We start from the raw sequence: 22,029 nt of genomic DNA, 5'->3' as shown, positions 1-22,029 counted from the left end.
CTATAGGTTAAATTCCTGGACGTGGAATTGCTAGGACTTTGTGCACTTTGACTTCTGACAGGTGCTCTTTATTTGGCCCAGGAGGGGCTTGGAATGATACAAGGACAGTTTCTGTTTTCCAGGCTTGTGACATTTTGGAATCCTCTCTGTCATTCTCCATTTAATCAGCTATATCCTATGAACTCAACTCCTCCGAGTCTGTCCGCCTTCCTCCCCACTGCTGTGGTCCTGGCTCAGGACTGATTCCTTTCTCACCAAGACGGTTGCTGCTACAAACTCAGAATGTAGTCTAATCCCCTGCCAGGGCAACACATCCTAAAATGGGAACTACATCATTCTCTTGCTTAAACGCCTCTATTGGTGTCTCCCCACGTACAATATATATATTAAAAAAATCCAACTCCTTAGCTGCCTTTCCATGCTTTCCAGTTTGTTCCCACCTTCTCACTCATTTCTCACACACCTTTAGGCTTCACGGAAACTGGATGCTAGTGCCTTATTGGGGCGCCCAGCTCACCTTCTCCCTCCTGTCTCTGTTGTGGAAACCTTGCTCATCCTTTATGGTAAACTCGAACCCCACCTCTTCCATGAATCCACTCAGTGCAAGACCACTAGTTTTGAACCCAGGGTGACTTGGATTCTAATCGTGACTCTCTTGGGGAATGTCACAATCTTTCTGAGACTTGGATTTTTCATCTGTTAAATAAAGACAAAAATACCAACCTTGCAGAATTGTTGTGAGGATTAAGGATAATGGGCACATAGTAGGCGTTCAATAAAAGGAAATTCTCCTTATTTCCGTGGTCGCTTTGACTATCCCACCGCACTGGATTGGAGCCGCTGGTTCTACGCGGGCTGCATTTGCTTTGTGTTACACCTGGTGGTCGACAAGGCCGTCTTGACCACTAGACTGCAAGCTCGCTGTGGGCAGGGCTGGTGATTCACCCTGGACCACGTACCGCCTGGCAGAGAGCCTGCAAATAAGCGGAGAACGAGACAAACGTAGGAAAAAGATATACAGGCGGAAGGAGGGCAGACGCAAGCGCACAGGGGCTGCCAGACAGCTTTCTGCTGGACTCTGGAGCCAACTGCCAGCGCAATCCGAGCCGGGGGTGGGGCCAGGATATGGGGGCGGGGCCTGGAGCGTACCCCCGCCCCTGTCCGTCCACTAACGCGCTCCGCTGTAGCAGTCCGCTGGCAGCGAGGTTCCTGGCGCTGCTTCCAGGCTCCTCTGCGGCGGGGCGGGTCCGGTTGCTGGCGCCGAGATGCGCCCCGTGCTCGGCCTCCTCCTGGTTTTCGCCGGCTGCACCTTCGCCCTGTACTTGCTGTCGACGCGACTGCCCCGCGGGTCGACACTGGGCACAGCCAAGGAGGCTGGAGACAGGTGCGTGGCGGCGGTGACGGGGACCGGGGTTCGGGTCAGAGGAAGGGAGCCAGGTCCGAGGATGGGGTCTGGGAATCGGATTTTCGGGTTCCTGGATCGGGGGCTTGGATTTGGGGTTCAGTTCTGGGACTTGAGATTGGGCCGCGTCTACACGGTCTTGGGCAGACCGGGTGGACGAGAGCGGGGCCTGGCCCTGTCTGGGACCTGCGTGCTGCCGGCTGCGCGGGAGTGCTGTCTGGTGTCTTTGGGGTGGTGATTTGCGGAGGGAAACGCGGCGCCTTACCTTGGGCGGATCCTGCTGGAGCACCTCTGTTCCCGCCATTGGATCGCCTCTTGAGCGGTGTTCCCGTCGCCTTCCCAGGCCCAGCCCTGATCCCCGTTTGCATCCGACCTTCGCCTCTTTGTGGACCCGCAGCCCCTTCGTAACGACTGCTCTCAGCCTCACTCTATCGTCCTCCCCGCTTCACTTCACTACACTTCTGTCAGGTCTGCCCTTGGGGCTTTATAAAAGTCATCCGGTCTTCAGGAGAAACGTTGATGGACTTTAAATTATTCACTAATTAATTATCTGCTGTCTTTTCTTGGCTGTCTCTGCTCTTTTCCTTTTACTCCCTGACAGGTTGAGGCAGGAGGCAGTACAAATACCTACCGGGCTGACTTGTCGTGATAAACCAGCATACTGTTTATAAAGTTAATGGAAGTGTGTCAAGGATGTTACTGATGTTTGAATATTAGGACAGCTGTTTTCAGTGACTATTCCTTTACTCTAGCTGGGAAGACTCTGCTGTGGGTGTCAGACATGCTAAGAGAAATATTCTGATGAGAACCAGGAGGGTTTGCTTATAATTGATCATTGATGGATTTAAGAGTTGTTCAGCTGGCAAAGGCAAGGTAGCCTTTACACTGTAACCCTTGTACAGGGTTCAGAGTGCACTGAGGATCATATAGAGAGGCAGGGTGGAAAGCAGGCTCTTTGAAAGGGTTGGTTCCAAGCCTGACATATTATCAAGAAGGTTATGTTTATGGTATGGACAAATATACTTTCCCAGGGAATCTTTAATTGGCTCTTTTGTGACTGATAAAGCAGTCATTTTACCTAGTAACTTTGGAGCGGTGTGAAGAGTGAATTGTCCTTGGCCTAAAGCTTAGGGGGAGGGGGTACTCCTAGAAAGAAAGGCAGTTTAGGACGTTTAGTACTTGCCTAGAAATTAATCCATTTGCCTCTTAAGAATAGTTCATAAAACCTGAGAGCTAAGAGGGAACTTAATGATTATCCACCTTCAACCCCTCATTTTTTCCTATAAGGAAACTGAGGCTCAGGGACTAGCCTGAGATCACACAACTGGACAGTAGCAGAGTTGAGATGCTATGCCAAGTCCCTTGCTGCTAAACCAAGGCTCTTCTCCTTGCCTCTGCTGTGTTATATCAGGTCATCCATTACTCTGGCCTCCCATTAAGTGTGTGTTCCCAGCAGACCAGATGATGGGCACATTTATAAACCTACTTTGGAAAGAAGACACAAGTGACTTTATTAGGTATTAGGCTGATCTGGACTCTTGTTTCCATCTGCTTTTCCAAATCTCAGGTCACTGTGGTTCCCCTCGGACCTGGCCGAGCTGCGGGAACTCTCCGAGGTCCTTCGAGAGTACCAGAAGGAGCATCAGGTCTACGTGTTCCTGCTTTTCTGCAGTGCCTACCTCTACAAACAGGGCTTTGCCATCCCTGGCTCCAGCTTCCTGGTCAGTATCCTGCCCTCCTCCTGTGCCTGCCTCCCGGGAATCCACCTTCTGTCTTTGTAGAGGGGCCCTTAGGCTGCAGATCCTACAGTCCAGAGGACAGATGACTGTGGCTACCATTTGTTGACAGCTTTCCCTGTGTCAGGCACTGTCCGAGTTGCTTTACCTGCACGATCTTATTTAATTCTCCTAAGAGCCAACAATGGGCACTTCTATCCACATTTTACAGATAAGGAAATGAATGGTGAGAAGTTAAGTAACTGTCCAGGTGACAAGGCGAGGAGGGGGTTGGGCTGAGGTCTGAACCCACATCCGCCCAGCTCCAGGGCCTGCCTTTCCTCTCAGGTATGCTGCTTTTGTTTCTAAGGATTTGTTAGGTGTGGAGCACTGTCCTTGAGACCTCTCCCCCTCCGCATGTTGGTGTTTCTTTTAAAATCTGTTTTCTCCACTAGTCTCTGAGTTCCTTGAGGTCAGGACCTGTTCCTTATTCTCAGCCTATGTGCTTCTTTGCCTGGCACAGGGTAGTGCCTTCATAAATGTTTGAAGTCTCCCTGTGTGGAGAGGACAAGTCATTCTGGTTTTCCAGGTGGCCCCCTGGCTCTCGGGAGCCACAGTGTTAGACCTGGGCTTGTGCTTGGGCTCTTGGATGCTTCTCATCAGTTGCCATCTCCCATGATACAGAATAATCTGTGCTGTCCTCCCAGCAGCATTTTAAGCTGGTTGGTATAAATGTATATATCTATTATGGCTTTGGGTAGGTTTGAATCCCAGCTGTGTAACCCTGAGCAAGTCATTTAACCTCTCTAACGCTGTTTCCTCATCTGTAGAACCGGCATTCTCCTATGTAACCCCCTAGGATTGTTACACGGGAGGATTAAATGACACAGTGGGCGCAGAGGGGCTGGCACGGTGATGGTGCGCTGCCTGGCACACAGCAGCCCTCAGCACTTGCTGAATGATTGGGTGACTGAGCAGGAAGACTTGAAAGCTTCCTTCTGCCCTGCTTCTCCCTCCGGCCCCAACATTCAGCTCAGGCTGGATCCGCCTAAGTAGTTTTTTAGAAACTGGAAGAAAAGCAGACACATTCTGCCAAGAGAGGTGGGGGTGTGTATGGTGCTTGAGGTCAGGGACTGACTCCTGGGGCTGCCCCTGTACCTCTTTCTCTCTTGAGCTGATCCCTCTTCAGGGCGAAGAGCCAGCTGCTACCTGGAGGTGAATCCTGTCTCTGCCTCGTGTGACTTTGGGCACGATACTTAATCTTGCACCTATAGAAGGGGTGAGGATGGTATACTAAACAGGGTCATAGTGGGGATTAAATCAGACCTGTAGTCAAGCACATAGTAGGTGCTGAGGAGATCCCTACCTTCTCACTTCCAGGTTCCCCTTTTACTTTCTCTTTTGGATCCCATGTTTGGCAGGATGATGTCTACCAGCCAAACTGCACTTAGGAAGTATTAGTTCACTTTTCCATTTTTGTCAATCTAAGGCTTTTTTGAGTGTCAGCTAGAACTCTGGTCAACATGGAACCCCCAGTGGTAGCATTATAGAGAAGTAATTCCTGCAGGCAGGAAAGACATGAGACATTTTCTAAAGCTTATGAGGTCTTACTGAGGGAAAATTCATGGTTTGTGTTTATTTAAAGTAGCAGAAATAACTTGTGAGCTTCATTGCTGCCTCTTCCCAGGCCACCAGGGCTGGCAGGGCCTTTCACAGCCCAAGTGGCAGGCTGGGGGCTGTATACCCAGATTTCCCCGTTTAATTCTGTCTTGCCCGCTGAGGTTTTAATCTTCTTCCCAGTTTCAAAGGTGAGGAGACCGAGGCCGGGGCTGTAGTTTCCAGCTCCTTCATCACTTTTTTTCTTTTCTTTAAAAAATTATTTATTTTTGGTTGTGTTGGGTCTTCATTGCTGCACATGGGCTTTCTCTAGTTGCGGCGAGCAGGGGCTACTCTTCATTGCGGTGTGCGGGCTTCTCATTGCGGTGGCTTCTCTTGTTGCGGAGCACAGGCTCTAGGCGCGCAGGCTTCAGTAGTTGTGGCACGCGGGCTTCAGTAGTTGTGGCTCGCGGGCTCTAGAGCGCAGGCTCAGTAGTTGTGGAACATGGGCTTAGTTGCTCCATGGCATGTGGGATCTTCTGGACCAGGGCTTGAACCCGTGTCCCCTGCATTGGCAGGCGGATTCTTAACCACTGTGCCACCAGGGAAGCCCCTTCATCACTTTTCATTCATCTCTTTAGAGTGGGAGTTAGGTTTTCTCCAGGAAAATCACTGAAGGAGGAGGGAACCTAGCACTCTTGGGCTCCAGGACAAGATGGCTGGTAGCTGCCAGATGTTCTCATGGCAGAGGATTTGTTTTCTTTGCAGAATGTTGTAGCCGGTGCTTTGTTTGGGCCACGGCTGGGGCTTCTGCTGTGCTGTGTGCTGACCTCGGTGGGTGCCACGTGCTGCTACCTGCTCTCCAGTGTTTTTGGCAAACAGCTGGTGGTCTCCTATTTTCCTGACAGAGTGGCCCTGCTGCAGAGGAAGGTAAGGCGAGGGGGTACATCTAAGTGCCGGGGCCCCAGAAAGTTACCACGTGGCCCTGAGGGGAGTAGGGGCAGAGATCTCCCACAGTGGTCCTCTGTCCTGCCTCAGGACGTCCCAGGCGTCCCGTTGGTGTCTCCAGGAGACGCAGATCTGAGCTCAAATCCCAGCTCCATCACTACCAGCTCTGTGTCTTTGGGCAGGTTCCTGACTTTTCTGAGCCTCAGGTACCTCCATTTTAAAAATGAGGAAAAGAATCTCTGCCCTGGAATTTATAGAATATGTAAAGTATGTAGAACAGTGCCTGGCACCAACAGATTTTCAATACCTGGAGACTCTTTCTGCTTCTTAATGGCCTTGTCTTCTTTGGCTACAGGTGGAGGAGAACAGAAACAGCTTGTTTTTTTTCTTACTGTTTTTGAGACTTTTCCCCATGACGCCAAACTGGTTCTTGAACCTCTCGGCCCCAATTCTGAACATCCCCATCGTGCAGTTTTTCTTCTCTGTTCTTATAGGTAAGACGTGGTGTGTAAGTTTGACTCTCACAGTTGTCCTGGGCATGTGCCTGCCTCTGCGAGCACAAGCTCATGAAGAGCATCGAAAGGCCTTATCTAAAGTAATGGTTCCTGACTGCAGATCTACTCGGGCTTGAACATGAAAACCCATAAAAATACTTCTGGAAAAAATAGGGATTGTTCATTCTGTAACTGTATTTAATGCCTATTGTGTGCCAAGCACTGTGCCAGGCCCTGGGATTAGAAGAGTAATCTGTGTAACACACACATCTTGGCTCATAGTAAGGGCTCAGTAAAAGCAGAGTTGGAGTGAGGGGACGTGGGCAGAAGGCAAGTGGAGGCAGGGGAAGGGTCAGAGCAAGGGGCTTCCTGTTTGGCTTTGGCCCCTGTTTTGATTAAGATCTGCCTTAGCAAGAACTGGTACTAGTGCGGTTCCTTCTTGCCTTTTGACAATTGTATGACCTTCAACAAGCTCCTTACCCTCATGGGCCACTTGGCTAAATGAGGGGCTAGGACTAGAGCAGTGTTTCTCTAAGTATGAGCTTTGAACCACTTCCATCTGAATGGTAAAATTGCTAACAGCCTGTAAAATCACTGACTATTACTTTCTCCACACTGGAAGCAAACCACCCTCTCTAAGCCTAAGGCAAGGATCGCCTCTCTTAACCCTTCTTTAGAACATGGAAGGGAAGGCTACTCAGGGCTCTAGGTCAAACATGACAAATCTGTGGTTGAGCAGCTGCTATTAATAGGGAATTCCTGACAGAAGTTGAGATCTTAAATTGAAGCAGAATCTACCACAGCTAATTCTGTCAGACAGGCTTTTAGACAGCATGCCTCAGCACCTCTGTTAGCAGCCTGTAATCACCCAGGTGGCACGAGGCTTGGAAAGACTCCGGAGACCGAGATTCTAGTTACCCTTCTGAAAAGCTGTGTGACCTTCATGAGTCTATGATCTTGAGGCATCATCTACTAGAGGAGTGGATCATCAGGGGGTCCCAAACCAATCAGAATCTTGGGAGCGGGGGTCAGGAGAGGCTGTTAGAATGCAGGTTCCTGGGTTCTGCCCCAGACCCAGGTAACCAGAATCCTTGGGGTGTTACCTGAGGATGTGTTTTTAACAACTTCACCAGGGGTTTGTTATACAACCAGCGTCTCTAGCCACCAGTCAGACTTGTGGGATCCAGTGGATTTGATGACCTCTTACAGACAGTACAGAACATGAATAGTACTACTGCTTCTAAGAAACCTGTTTTTATCACAGGCATACTGTAAATCTCATTATGCTGGTGCTTCTCTTTACTTTGGCTGTTGGGCGCTCAGAACCAAATTTGGGGACACCTCTAGCAAATGAGTGAACTTTATGCATTTTTGCTTAAGTACTAACTGTACTTTGTTTATTCTTCTCTCATTTTGTTTTATTCTTCATTCATTTTGTTTTTTCCTATTTAAAGAAATGTCTAATCTTACTGTAGTATATATATTTTGTGAACCATCTCAAGTCCTTTGGCTGAATGAGACAAATGTATGTGGGAAGTGAGGAAAGGAGGTGAAAGAGTGGAAAAGAAGGGAAAGAGGTAATATGTTTAGAGGCCAGGAATTGGGCAAAAACAGTACAAAACTGGAGTCACTGTTGTGAATTCCTGGTGACATTTCTGAAGGACTGTTGTTCTTCATTTTCCTGCTCCCCAGTAACAGGCTCTTTCCCTTTTCTTCTTCAAGGTTTGATCCCATATAATTTCATCTGTGTGCAGACGGGCTCCATCCTGTCAACCCTGACTTCTCTGGATACTCTTTTCTCCTGGGAAACTGCCTTTAAGCTGTTGGCCATTGCCCTGGTGGCCTTAGTTCCTGGAACCCTCATTAAAAAATTTAGTCAGAAGGACCTACATTTGAATGAAACAAGCAACGCTCATCATCTAAATAGTAGAAAGGACACCTGATATGGATCCTTTGGTTGCCGCGTCCCTGGACTCTACTGTTTATTTGTGTAATGGGCGTGGTCCTCTGAAGCCCCTCATTGTTTTTAAATTATTCTCAACAGGTGATTTGGACACTATTCTTCTGTGTGCACTGTCTTGTCCTGAAGGACACTCTGTGCTCTAGAAGGTGAATTATATCAGGTTCTCAAACCAGCCCTGATTTAGCAGGACACTCTGCAAAACGGATGGCCTCCTAGCAAATCCTATTTATATTTTACTGAATAACAAGGAACTCAGGCCAAGCCCTGAGCTGCTTCGGGAGAGGATGCTGATTGCCCTTGTCCAGGGTGCCTCTTCTGCACAGTGATCAGCTGTTGTGACAGGTGTTATCCTTTTACGTCCCTCGTGGACATGATTAGTGTAGATAATGACACGTGAACCCACATCACTGACACCACTCTTCATCTTGTTAGTCTCCTGAAGAGTGATCCTTCTGCACTGTTTTGCTGATGACCTACCTCTTCCATAAATCAGAGGAAACAAGCTGACAAACTGTATAGAATTTCCATGTACAGCTCAAAAGCACAGTGATTGCTGTGCTGCTCTTTGTGTTCAGACGCACTGATGTTACCACATAGGTCACATCTCCTCTTGGTTGCATGTCCTGACAATTCAGCTGATTGCAAACAGACTATTGAATATCAATGGAGCAAACTCTGTATGTTATGAATATATTCTGGAGAAGTTCTTACCCATCTGGATGGGCAGAACCCTTGACTCACTTGAACCAAATGACTGTCAGTACATTTTCTAGTCTGTCTGTTCTGTGTGGGAATCCCTCCTCTGTCTTGCTGGGACAATGGATCTAGTACACTCCAATATCATCCAGTATACCTCTGAATGCTTTTTTTCATTTTGTCATTTCCTGAGAATAACTGAGGGATAATTCTATTTTATCTTTTATTTATTTTTTTTTTGCAGTACGCGGGCCTCTCACTGTTGTGGCCTCTCCCGTTGTGGAGCACAGGCTCCAGACACGCAGGCCCAGCGGCCGTGGCTCACGGGCCCAGCCACTGCGCGGCATGTGGGATCTTCCCGGACCGGGGCACGAACCTGTATCCCCTGCATCGGCAGGCGGACTCTCAACCACTGTGCCACCGGGGAAGCCCCTATTTTATCTTTTAATTCAGGTGAATTAAGGGGAAAATTTGGTTTTGGATTAATTTGTTGTGTTGTATTTTAATGATCTGTGGCTGTCATGGCTTCCTATGGCTGCAGTATTGAATTGGCACAGACCTGTTCATGCTTCCAAGGACAGAAGGGCCTTGGCACCTAAAATGACCAGCTCTGGGATCCTGTACCCTACAGGAGTTCTTATCAGAACTGTTGTCCCTGGGCACCATCTGCTGGGTTTTTGATTTGGCTTGGCCAAGAATCTTGCCAAGGCTTTAATGTAGACCAGTTATTCTACATGAATTCTTGGGAATACTTCTGTTCAGTACAGAGAATGAATTTCCAAGCAGTGTTTTTTTGGACATGGTATAATCCAAAAAACACAACAAGGACTTCATTTTTAAGGATGTGTTGCTTTAAAAGAAGCTTGATAACAAGAGTGGGAGTGAGGAGAATGCCAACTGGACTTGGGAATCCGTGGCTCTTTGTGTTCTGAAGTAGGAGGAGGGAAGGGAGACACAAGGAAGCTCTCTACACTATTGAAAGTATGGCCCTTTGCCCTTTATCCGGATCCTTGGATTTGTCTCTCTCCCATCTTGCCCGTGATTTTGCAACAATGTGCCTTATCAGTTGTGAGTTTACAGGCAAAGCAATTTCCCAAATAAATGGATATAAATATTCTGTGTGGTGTGTGTTTCTACATGTTGCTAACTTTCAATTCCCATTGCCAGTGGGAATCGGGATTGGCTGAAAATCAGACAATCCAAAGTGGTGTCTTAGCTTTCTACTCTCAAGCTTCTTACCAGTTGTATACACTGGAAGCCAGATTTTCATTTTTGCCTTTTCCCTCGTATGCATACTTTATAGTAGGGTACTAGTACTAATACCACAGAAGTAGCTGTAAGATGGGCAGCAGGAAAGTCATAGGGAAGAAGAGTGCCTGTCTAGGATATGACAGAATAATCACGAAGAGACGATAACAAAAGAAAATCATGGTCATCTCTTCCTTCTGTGGATGTGTCTGACGAAAGAGCCCCAGAAACCAGCTTTTCCCATCACCTATTTTTCCTGGCTGCGGGAAACCCAGTCATGTAAAATCTTCCTTTCCCGTAAGTTCTGACAAATACTGAGACTTGAGAAGGCAGCTCTCAGGACACAAACAGTACCTATAAGGAAAAGACAGGACAGAAAACAGTGAAGTACACTTTTTGTTTAATTCCATGCATTTGTTTGCTTTGATAGTCGCTCTTGTTCCCATCGCTGTACAATTGTTCAATACAAAGAGGGAGCCGGCATCAGAACCCACACAGGGAGCAGGGGAACTAACAGTACCGGAGACCTCAGAGGACACAGATGAGGGAGATCATTCTGAGACTTGACTACAAAAAAAGTTAATTTGCTCCAAATTGAAAGGAAGTCAAATTATTGCAATCAAGAATCAAAGTGGGTCGTCCCACTTCCAGACTCTGAGAAGTGGTCGCTCGAGGTAGTGAGCTACCCAGGCGATGCGGTCAATAAGGGACATCTTCCTATTAGCCTGCACCTTCTGGTGGGGTTCCCTCTGGCCTGCAACCATGGGAGGACCCTGTATGTCCGGTCACTGGGCAGCAGCCTGGGGCCAGGAGCCAGTGTGCCCCTGAGTGCTGTGAAGTGGCTCTAGAGAGTAGGCCTGGGATTTGGCCGGAAGTTTTCTTACAGTGGCCTTACCATCTGCTTGGGGGCTTGGCTCTGTGTGAAATCCTGCCAGCATGCCCTGGTTACGTGACAGTTAACAAAAGCCTTAACCTAACCCTTTTGGGGTTACCCTATTTCTCAGAACAGTGATTTCAGAGCTCCCCTCTTCTGCCACCTGTCCCTGAGAAGTGTTCCAGGCTCCACAGGGGTCCTCCACTTGGCAGTCTAGTTCATTCCAGTTTGAATAGGTGCTTGCAGTATTGGCTGTAACATGCAAACAAGCAGACTAATGTGATTCTTAATGTGCTAGTCTGTGAGGCTGCTAACATTGGCGATGTGAGTATATTAGGACATTTATTCTATGAAATCAGCAATGAAGAAAACTCTTACTGCCTAGAAAGGCACTAAATTCATACTGACAGTACAAGTCAAAGTCTTGAAAAGAATGTCACGTTGTTTTGGTACATCAGTCTCAGAGTCTAAGGAAGAAGCAAGTAACTGGGACTTGTATTAACTTTCTGTTTATAGAAGGTGGTGGAGGAACATGCTCATTTAACAGTGAGATGATGTAAATGAAGAGACATTTTGGAATTCCATATACAATTGGAATCATACTCCAAAAGGGCAGTGGGTGGAGGCACGTGGCCTTTTTCCTGTCATTGGTGCTGCCCTCTGATAGCCGTAGGGTGGGATCTATAAGGAGTACACTGGTATATCCTGTCATTCTCCCATCAGGGCTAACTCAAGATCTCAAACCACCTTAGGAAATTAATGATGAGGTTAGAGCTGGGACAGCAAACAGATCTCCCCTTGCACACCAATTCCAATCAAGTGCTAATTATGGCCCCAAATGCTGTGTTGTGAGAGATTCTGAGGCCATGTCCAGGCTCAGTAGGAAAGAATATGGTGGTCAATAAATAACATGGTCTTGGGTATCGAGGGTGGAGGTGGTAGATGGTGGTATGAGGTGGTATTTTGGTTTCTGGCTTGGTAGAAACCCAAAATACAACATAGCGCACTATACTGCAGAGCAGGGTAGGAATTCCTTGGAATTTGTAGAATTCAGTCACAGGAAGTTCAAGTAGAAACATTTTAAGGAAGGGGGGCAGATTGAGACAAAAGGGCATGGAAAAAAAGGGTAAATCTTTTGATCGATAAGAATTCATTCACACTGGAAAAACGTCAATGCTCCACAGTGGGAGAGGGCGTTTAAAATTGGGTTTGTACCAGGAAAACCCCAAACCATCAAATCTATTATTACTTAGGGTAAGAGGAAAATTTAGTACAATGAGGCCCTGAAGTGGAAGTCCAGTGTACTTATTAAATCCTACTAAAATATCCTTAATTCTAGAAGGATGGATTTGTTGATACTAAAGTTTTAAAATATGTGAACTTCAAGTTGGTCATACCAAACCATCATACAACACAGTTAACACCTTCACCTCCCTAGGTAGGTGCTCCCCACAATCTCGCCAACAGGTCCAAACTTTAGTGGTGGTAAGGTCTATTATAACTTCAAAGGAGGATGCAGGCTTCTCAGTCCCTCTGCCAAGCAATTTTAAGAGGAATTGTTATTCAGAGGACATGACCTAGAAATAGATAGGAATCAGAACCAAATGCCCATCTGCAAAACAAATAAAAACTCATTATCTTGCAGTCAGTCAAAGCCAGATGCTAAATGAATGTGGAATTCACTTCAAGGGGGTTAAACTTTTGATCAACAATGAAGCTTGAAATCATAGTCCTGTGAGTCCCTTAAAGCACTGCCACCCAGTTGTCAGACTGAAGAATTAGCTCTTAAATTCCCCGAGCTCTTCGTTCTACTCTTCACATGACTGTGGAGTTGTTCTCAGAGAAACACACACTAATTCAAAATGGTGCTGGTTATTTCAAGGCAGGCAGTGAAGGGTAGCCTGGGATACAGAAGGCATTTCTCTTTTAACCTAAAGACACTGTTCTCTGAAGCCTCTAGTCACTTCTACTAAAAAATAAGTAAAATGTTCAATGTGGAACTTTATGCAACTATTTTTTTTTAATAAATTTATTTATTTATTTTTGGCTGCGTTGGGTCTTTGTTGCTGCGTGCGGGCTTTCTCTAGTTGCGGCGAGCGGGGACTACTCTTCGTTGTGGTGTGCGGGCTTCTCATTGCGGTGGCTTCTCTTGTTGTGGAGCTCAGGCTCTAGGCGTGCAGGCTTCAGTAGTTCTGGCTTATGGGCTCAGTACTTGTGGCTCGCGGGCTCTAGAGCGCAGGCTCAGTAGTTGTGGCGCACGGGCTTAGTTGCTCCATGACATGTGGGATCTTCCCTGACCAGGGCTCAAACCTGTGTCCCCTGCATTGGCAGGCGGACTCTCAAGCACTGCACCACCAGGGAAGCCCTATTCAACTCTTGACAATAGAGGGAATGACTTGAAGATTCAATACTGTCTGCTATGCTAACTTGCTCATAACAGTCAATCCAGACAGGTATATGGCATTACCATGACAGACAGTCAAGATGGGAATTCAAAAAAGTTATCAAAATTATGAGGTATTGGGGTGGGTTTTCCAGGAAGACCATCACTGAAAGGGTTAAGACACATTAAGCTTCATGTTCCTCTTTGGCCACGACAGGTGGGCAAGACCTGGACACGCTGAAGGGTCAGTGTTTTATGTTGGACAGAAAGAGGACACAGAGGGACTTGCCTGGCGGTCCAGTGGTTAAGACTTCACCTTCCAATGCAGGGGATGTGGGTTTGATCCCTGGTTGGGGACCTAAGATCCCACATACTTCGTGGCCAAAAAACCAAGACATAGAACAGAAGCAATATTGTAACAAATTCAATAAAGGCTTTATAAATGGTCCACATCAAAATAAATAAATAAATAAAGAGGACACAGAGTTGTAGCCTCTCTGTTCTCAGAAGTAATGAACCAGAGAGATTCACAGTATGGTGTGGTCTGAAGTCAGAGGATGAAAAATATGGGCTTTCAAGGTACTTTTCCAGCTCTGTGACTAAGAGACTAAGCCTCATTCTAGAACTTCTCTTGTCTTGCTATGGGATGACATCACAGTTAGGCATTTTTTCGTCATGCCATCTCTTTATTTCCTTTTTATAGTCTCCCAACTAGGAGAAAAATGTCGGTTTTATGGGATTTATTAGGAAGGAGATTACAAACTATGCTGCCAGTTCTTGAAACTATCTACCCCACAGGCCCCATGCAGATTCTCTGTAGGCCTGTTCCTCTCAGGGCATTAAATAATTCTGTTTGTGCTTCTAATGTAGTCCCATGATTTTATTTCTTAAGAAACTCGAGAAAATGTACAGCTTTTGAACTCTTTGTCCACCACTCAGTCACCTGATGCCCACCTAGGAGCTTTTGCGATCAAGTCAAAATCACAACGTATCCACTGGACCTCAGGGCGGTACACGCATCCTCAGATGATTGTTGTTGTACACAGAAAATGAGGGAATACAGCTAAGACAAATACCAGGGAGCTCCCAAATGGCAGTTCCATTTTCATTCCTTCATAAAAATCCATCATAATTCATGGTTAGCAATAAACACAATCATTGTGCTACACCATAAACCACACTTTCTGATCGACAGAAAATGAGAAAGATAATTATAAAATAAAATAACAATGATAATAATACCATAACTTAAGATCTTTCATGTAGTCCAGCTACAGAATTTATACAAAATGGAATAATTTAATGAAACAATACTGCTCTCTGTATAAGTTAAATATTTTCCTTCAGCCTACCTAAGAGCTATAAATTACAGACACTAAATTTTAAATCAATGTCTCAACATAAAGTGTAAACAAATGGAGGGATCAAAACAAGCAAAAGGAACTGCTCTATATTCCCTCCTGCTTTTCCTTTTTGGCCGATGCAATCAGTGACACCCAGAGGAGGGTGATGTTTTCATTTGCACTGGAAATGGTTTAATACCTGTGTATGTCAGTCCTTCCTGAAGTCCAGTCCGATGCAATATCAGAGCGTCTAGCCACACTCTCCAGGTCTTGAGCTTCGAGGTTGTTTGGCATTAACGGATTTTGGAGACAGAGACAGGAACTAGGCCAACATCTGTTTTTATATAAAATTCTAGATAAAAATTTCCTTAAAGCCAAGGCACCATGAGGTACCTTGGGATGTTTCTCAGAGCCCATGACTCTAGAGACAGGAAGGACCTCATGCCTTGGACAATATTTTTCCAATCTCTGCTTAGCATCAGTTGTTCTTTCTACGAATTTCCAAATCCAATTATTCAAAACTACACTGATCCAAATACATGTTACAAGTAGCATTAAACAAAAATGCTATCGTGATAGGGGAGGGGTTGCCCTTTGCAAGTTGCTTATTTTGCCTTTATTCTGATAGTGGTAGCTAGTCACTACAGCTTCTGGGATAGAATGAGTTAACAAATAAAAATATGGGGGATGGTTTGGGATTGGATGTCGGGAAGACTGACACACCTCCTAGCTGTCTTCAAGGACTGTTCTGTTTAAATCAATAAAACTCTAGTAGACAAGCAACCTGGTTCCAGGGCGGGGTGATCCCATCTTCTGCACGTAGTTGAACTGAGACATTCTGAGAACGTCCTTTTACAAATTCCACATTTGCTTTTCCAACACTGTTGGACATTCTCTTTTTGTCTTCTCCTTCTCTCCTCCTCAGGCCCTCCCTCCCCTGCCCCCTTTTTCCCTAAAAGAAGCGGCCAACAGGTGGAAAGGAAATAGGCCGCAGGAAACTGGCACTTGAGTCTGAAAAATCAACACATTGGTCAAGGTAATGCATTTGCCAAGGTAGTGACGTTGACAGCATAAAAAGCAGAAAATTTTTCAAGGACAAGGTTGGACACTGTCTGTAAGTCTCACTACCAACGCTGCTCAGCATTTTAAAAATGAGATCAGCTTTGACACGCACAGTTTTCTTTTTCCTCCTAGAGGAAGCACATGCCCTCAAAGGCCTTGGGTGCAAGTCTCTGGTCTCCAAAATTGTCTAGGTCTTTCCATCACCCATCTGGACAAGCTGGGTGAATTTAATGTGGTCTGTTCACAGATTACCTGGAATTGCTTTTCTTTTGCTGTTTTTGTTTTCTAAAATGTTCAGTATGTCTTGCTCTGGCTCTTCTTCAGTCACTTATGGCCAGAGGAACTGGTCCCCTGTTCAAGCAGCAGTAATACCTCCTGGCTCCACAGATTCCCAAGGATGTTGCTCCTGAATTCCACTTCTGTTCTTTCCTCCTTTCTTTCTCTCTCTCTCTCTTTTTTTTTGCAAGAAATTATTGTCTTTCTCCCTATCATATATAGTTCACTCTTTACAGTACAAAGTGTTAAAATGTCAAACAAAAATAAATATCAGTGTTACAGTAGCTAGAATATTCAATAAAATAGATCCCTGCCATTCTTGATTGAAATGTTCAGTGAGACTTAATTTCATTTGGATATTTTTTTTCCAGAGATTTGTGAAGTCTCATGTTCCTGTTATTGCAGCTCATGTCTAGGGGTGAGAAAGATGGGGCAGCTCTCTTCCCAGACAAAAAAGCAGGGAGAGAGTGGGAAGAGTCTGGGGGTGGGATGGATGTGAAATGCCAGTATAGTCATGAGATCTTCAGGGTAGGTATTCTTTCATTACCAAGTAGCAGAGCTGTAGTGTTTATTGGTCCTAACTGTGGCATCAGAACGCTCCCCATCTGAAGAGTCACAGTCCGATTCTTCAAACTGCATAGGATTCTGCAAAGTCAAGACAACATAAGACCTTAATTCCTTTCTGCAATCACTCAGTAAACGTATTTTGAGCACCTCTCACGTGACAGGCGCTGTGCTGGGTTGCTCGCTAAGATAAAGGAGATCAGGTCCTGTCCTTGTGGGGTTTACGGAGAAAGAAGACATATAAAGATGATGATGGCAATTATGACGAAGGTGAGGACAGTGATAACAGTGCCCCCAAAGCCCTACATATATTGTTTACTACATTCCAGGCACTGCTGTAAGTGCTTTAACATCTATTAATCCACTCAATCCTCACAACAACCCTATGAAATAGAGGCTGTTATCATACCCATTTTACAGATAAGGGAATTGACCTACAGCGAGGTTAAGTGGCTTACCCAACGTCACACAGTGAGTTAGTGGAAAGGCTGAGATTTGCATCTAGGCAGTCAGATTTCAGGGTCTACACTTCCAACCACTATGCTATTGCGCCTCTCAGAAGGCAGTACAGTCTGTGAACTAAAGTGTTACATGTGCTCTGATAGCACGTAGGGGCTGGTGGGGACACAGAGGAGGGAGGCTCACACCCTTAACCAGGTTGGGAGATGGGGTCGGAAGTGATGCTTGAGTGAAATCTTGGAATTAAGGGTTCCTCAGCAGTTCCATGTTTGTGCTTCCTTTGGAAGAACTGCCCCCATTTTGGGAGGCTCTGTTATCTCTGTACTTCTACTGACTTCATGGAGGCAGTTGTTTTATCTTATATACTAGACGATGATTGTAAAGGCCCTAGGGACTTGAGCATATTCTAACCCAAAGAGCTCCAGGAAGGGAAGAGTGATGAGAGGAGAAGGGAGGAGAAGCCCCCACCTCATAGCCACGGTCCTCCGTACACAGCTTGCCCAGAGACATCTGCGTCTTCACACGGCGCACAGCACACTCCTTGTCAGACAGCCCGTCTGAATGCGAGGATATCTCAATGGGGATCTCTGGCGTCTGGGACAGCAGGTCATCTAGCTTCTCTGCCAGGTGGTCTTCAAGTTTATCCACTAACTCCTCAGGGCTGTTTGAGTGGTCACTGGTATTTCCTTCCTCTCCGTCAGACACAGAGAAATTCTCAGAGCTAAAGGTTGAATACGACTGGCAGCTGCTGATACAGCGATGGGGCCTAGAACCACAAAGAACCAGAGGAACTTAGTCCCGGGAACGGCTACTTTCCTTTTTTTTTTTTTTGGCATGCCCCGAGATCTTAGTTCCCTGACCAGGGATCGAACCCATGCCCCCTGCAGTGGAAGCGTGGAACCTTAACCACTGGATCGCCAGGGAAGTCCTTACTTTCCTTTCCTTGTCTGTCAGTCACAGCCTTGGTGGGAGGTGATCTAGTTTTTTTTCCTGCCCCTGAGGGAGAGTCAAATCCCAAAAGGTGGAAACTGTTTAAAGCAACAGAGAGAGAAATCTGAGCTTTGTTTGTTTTATATGTTTATGTGGCTCCACACAACGCTCCAAAACTGATGGCTACCGCTGGTCTTTGAGAAAATCAGCTGGTCTAATGACACTGTGTACACCTGTGTGGTATGGAAATGTTCACATTGAGAGTATGCTTCTTATACACAGAGAATCAACCACCTAGGTTCTCAAGGGTGAAAGAGACTTTGGAGAGTCTCTGGTCTGACTCCTCTCCCAGAGCAGAAAACTGGAGGCAGAGAAGGGAAGTGACTTGTTCAAGGCCACACAGCAGAGCTGGGCTCGGGCCAGGTCTGCTCACGTGCCGCCATGTCCATCTCTACCTGCCTGGGCATGGTGGGGCATTTCTCATGGGGCAGAGTGGCCCGGAAGGCTGACCCCCAACAGAAATGTGCTTGGAAGGAACATTCACTCTGTGGCTGTGGGCGCTGCCCAGCCAGTTGCTGGCTCATTCCAGGTAACATCTGGGTTTAGCTCTGATGAGGCAAAGCTCCTGGGGTGGGGGGAGGGGATTTACAAAAGTTCCTCATTTCTTTTCCATTGTTTGCAAGAAGCCTAGTAAATAAGAATACTGTTAGCTTACGCTGACTTAACAAACAGAACAAATAAGAAAAAAGAAGACTGCCCTTTCCCTCTGTCATTGTCTGATCTTTCTGTATTTCTTAGTACAAAGGGATTTTGATGGCATATGATCTGAGTTTGGTTGATGGGCAGGCCAGGTGATGGGCTGGGGGCAGGGGTGGCATCAAGGACACATGAAAAGAGGCCAGATGGAGGAAGCCCGTGTGGGAAACGGAAGTTAAAGTAGGATTCACACCTTCTCAAGGCTGGTAATCCAGGGGCTTCCCTGGTGGCGCAGTGGTTGAGAATCCGCCTGCCAATGCAGGGGACACGGGTTTGAGCCCTGCTCCGGGAAGATCCCACATGCCGCGGAGCAACTAAGCCCGTGTGCCACAACTACTGAGCCTGCGCGCCTAGAGCCTGTGTTCCGCAACAAGCAATGAGAAGCCTGCTCACCGCAACTAGAGAAAGCCCACGTGCAGCAATGAAGATCCAATGAAGAGAGAAAGAGAGAAAGAAAGAAAGTCTGGTAATGCAGAAGGGAGACAGAGAGAAGAATGTTATACTATTAAAAGCAAAACCATGAGGTAAAACCAAAATTTTGCATCATAGCAAGAAAGACATGTGGGAAGCCATCAGGTGGGCTGAATTAATGGCGGTCATAGGAACAAAAGCTGGAAGTAACATAATTGTGATGCCTGTAGAATGAGGTCAGAGGATGAAAAGACATTTTATTCGGGCTCAATGTCCCTGCGTAGGAGAAAACACAGCGTCCAAGGAAACAACAAGACAGCAATGGCAATGTGGTAGGAATAGCTCAGGGGATGAGAACAGATTTCAATTTTGTGTACAGCATAGGGACCCAGAGTACAATTTACCAAAGTACTAGAAGTCCCTTGGTTTTAGGAAATTCCTGGTTCTGGGTAGGTACACAAACCTTCCTGGGGGATTCTTAATGGCTTCCTCTTCAAAAACAGATGCCTAGTAGCAGAAAAGGCCTCCTGGGAGGAAAACGACCTTCCATACTTCTACAAAAGGGCAGCTCTTAATTCTAGAAATGAGGGGTGTGGTCCTTCTTTAGTCCTATAAGCAAAGTTATTATTGCTGGCTAGGCAGGAAGCTATTTCTAAGGATGGGTTGAAGGAGGACTCAACTCATTTTATTATACTTAATTTGAGGTATAAAATCCAAGGCATGGAGAGTGCTGTGGATTTAATTGCATCCTCCCAAAATTCATATGTTGAAGCCTTACCTACAATGTGACTGAATCTGGAGAGAGGGTCTTTAAGAGGTAATTAAGGTTAAATGAGGTCATATGGGTGGGGCCCTAATCTGACAGGACTGTGGCCTTATAAGATGAAGATCTCTCTCTCTCTCTCCCCCACCATGTGAGGACACAGCAAGAAGGCTGCTGTCTGTAAGCCAGGAAGAGAGTTCTCACCAGGAACCTTGGACTTGGACTTCCCAGCCTCCAGAAGTGGGAGAGGTAAATTTCCATTGTTTAAGCCACCCAGTCTGTGGTATTTTGTTATGGCAGCCTGAGCAGACTAATATAGGGAGGTACACTAGAAATCAGTAAAATTACCCATAAAACAGCACAGCCATCTCTCATAAACTGCCCACTATATTGTCAATTATAACCTTGAATCCATATTTATTTTCCCCATCTTGCAGTTCCTATCTAGTGAATTTGGGTAAACTAGAATCTGCTCTGCATAGCCAGCTGCCAAAATGGGCAATGGTAGGTTCCAACTTCCCTATAAGCTGGCTGTTAGAAAGCGGCCTGTGATCGAACCGGAGGGCAAACTCAGGATTTTCCCTGATTACACTGAAGACAATCACATTTGTTTATTGGTTTTACCTCTGTCTTCGTGGAAATTCAACTTCACTATCTACTTCCCCTTCTTCCTCTTCAGAGGAGTCATCTCCACTCTGAGGAGAACAAGGAGGGAAGAGTCTTATTTCTCTTTCTCTCTCTCTCTTACACACACACACACACACACGCACGCACGCACGCACACAGTCCCTGTAAAAGATTTAATTTTCATCAAAGGCATTGAGTGGTAGCTTGCTGTCATTTTTAAACATATATCTCTTCATTCATTTAGCAACTTTCCCTGGGTGTCCATGATGAAAGGCCCTGAACTTGAAGAGGGGAAGCCGGAGAAGAGGTCTTGGATTTTGGGGTGGTCTCTTGTAACCATTGTCACTTGTGGTTCTAGGTTCTGATACAGAGACTACAATAAGAGGTGATCTTTCAGTTCTTCAAAGCCCAACAACTGCTTTTTTCCCCTTTTATGTACCAATCACCTTTTCACTAATATTATAGTTATCATGCTTACATCATCTCTACTACTAAGACATACATTATTTAGGGTCAGACCCCATCTCGTTGTACTGTATTCCTCCTCCACCATTAATACAACACTGCATACAAGGTAGGTGCTTAGCACACGACTGAGTCAGCATGTGGGCACAGATAAGAGAACTCTGGTTGGGACATCTGAGGCCTCATCATTGCTGGGGCTCTGTGGTCGATCTGGAAGGGTGGGTAAGTGTCCCATCTGAGAACATGATCTTCCCTGTGAGGGGAGATTCCATTTCCCTTCCAGGGCATAGGAACAGCCCCACTTCAGATCAACTGTCATTAATGCATGGGATTATTACAATGCCTTGTGAGGTGGGTAAGTGGGTCCAAATAACTGTACCAAAAATTGAGGATAACTTACCCTTAAAGTCAGTTCTGACAGTCCATCACTTTTACCCATTTGTATTCTGATGTGCTTTTTTGAGTAGGAAAGACAGGGATGGAGTTATCCTGACTGTGGAGATGAGCACCTCCCCCTAGAAGACCCGTGGGAGTGTATCTCAGCAGAGAGAAGTTGAGCTGCTCTGTGGGAGTGTGGTTTTAGTGAGGCCAAAAGTAGAAGGGGTGTGTTCCGTGGCCTGCAGACCCACAGATGCCTCAAAATGGCATCAGGATGGTTCAGAGATACATGTTACTTGGGAGGGGACAGGGGAATGGGGTGATTGCTAAAGGGTGCAGGGTTTCTTTTTGGGGTGATGGAAATATTCTAAAATTAGTTGTGGTGATGGCTGCACAACTTGAGAGAAAGAATTCAGTTATACACTTTAAATGGGAGAACTGTGTGGTATGTGAATTGTATCTCAATAAAGTTTTTACCAAAAAATTACGTTATTGGCTTTAGGGGTCAGAGGGGCAGAGACTGACTTAGGCCAAATCCACTGCACTACCTGAAACACAATTTATTTCTGGGAAACCTCAGTCAATAGCAGCACTGTATGTGGAGGAAGAAATATAGTTCTGAGACAGTGGCCTTCAGCTTCAACTTCTTTTCTAGTAAATGTCTAGTTGACCAAAA

At 46.0% G+C, this 22,029-nt stretch overlaps 2 protein-coding genes across 4 annotated transcripts in view; one reads left to right on the top strand and one right to left on the bottom strand.

The window, feature by feature from the left end:
• Positions 1 to 1,198: 1,198 nt before the first annotated feature.
• Positions 1,199 to 9,914, top strand: TMEM41A (transmembrane protein 41A). The gene is made up of 5 exons (XM_060100102.1): positions 1,199 to 1,384; positions 2,970 to 3,123; positions 5,482 to 5,643; positions 6,017 to 6,155; positions 7,878 to 9,914. Exons 1-5 carry the CDS (start codon positions 1,266 to 1,268, stop codon positions 8,096 to 8,098), a joined length of 795 nt encoding a protein of 264 aa, XP_059956085.1. The 5' UTR covers positions 1,199 to 1,265; the 3' UTR covers positions 8,099 to 9,914.
• Positions 9,915 to 15,666: 5,752 nt separating this feature from the next.
• The window catches only part of MAP3K13 (mitogen-activated protein kinase kinase kinase 13), a 166,150-nt gene continuing 159,787 nt past the window's right edge, over positions 15,667 to 22,029 (bottom strand). For all 3 annotated transcript variants that reach the window (XM_060099252.1, XM_060099254.1, XM_060099253.1), the window contains 3 exons: positions 20,508 to 20,578; positions 17,492 to 17,789; positions 15,667 to 16,645 (listed from right to left, as the gene is read on the bottom strand). In XM_060099252.1, coding sequence (XP_059955235.1) covers positions 16,544 to 16,645; positions 17,492 to 17,789; positions 20,508 to 20,578 — 471 coding nt within the window. In that variant the 3' untranslated portion in view covers positions 15,667 to 16,543. The remainder of the gene's footprint in view (positions 16,646 to 17,491; positions 17,790 to 20,507; positions 20,579 to 22,029) is intronic.

Source organism: Mesoplodon densirostris, chromosome 5, assembly GCF_025265405.1.
Source record: "Mesoplodon densirostris isolate mMesDen1 chromosome 5, mMesDen1 primary haplotype, whole genome shotgun sequence".
Classification (NCBI taxonomy): Eukaryota; Metazoa; Chordata; class Mammalia; order Artiodactyla; family Ziphiidae; genus Mesoplodon; species Mesoplodon densirostris.
Note: the sequence above shows the minus strand (reverse complement) of the source record. Positions and strands in the feature narration are given on the sequence as shown.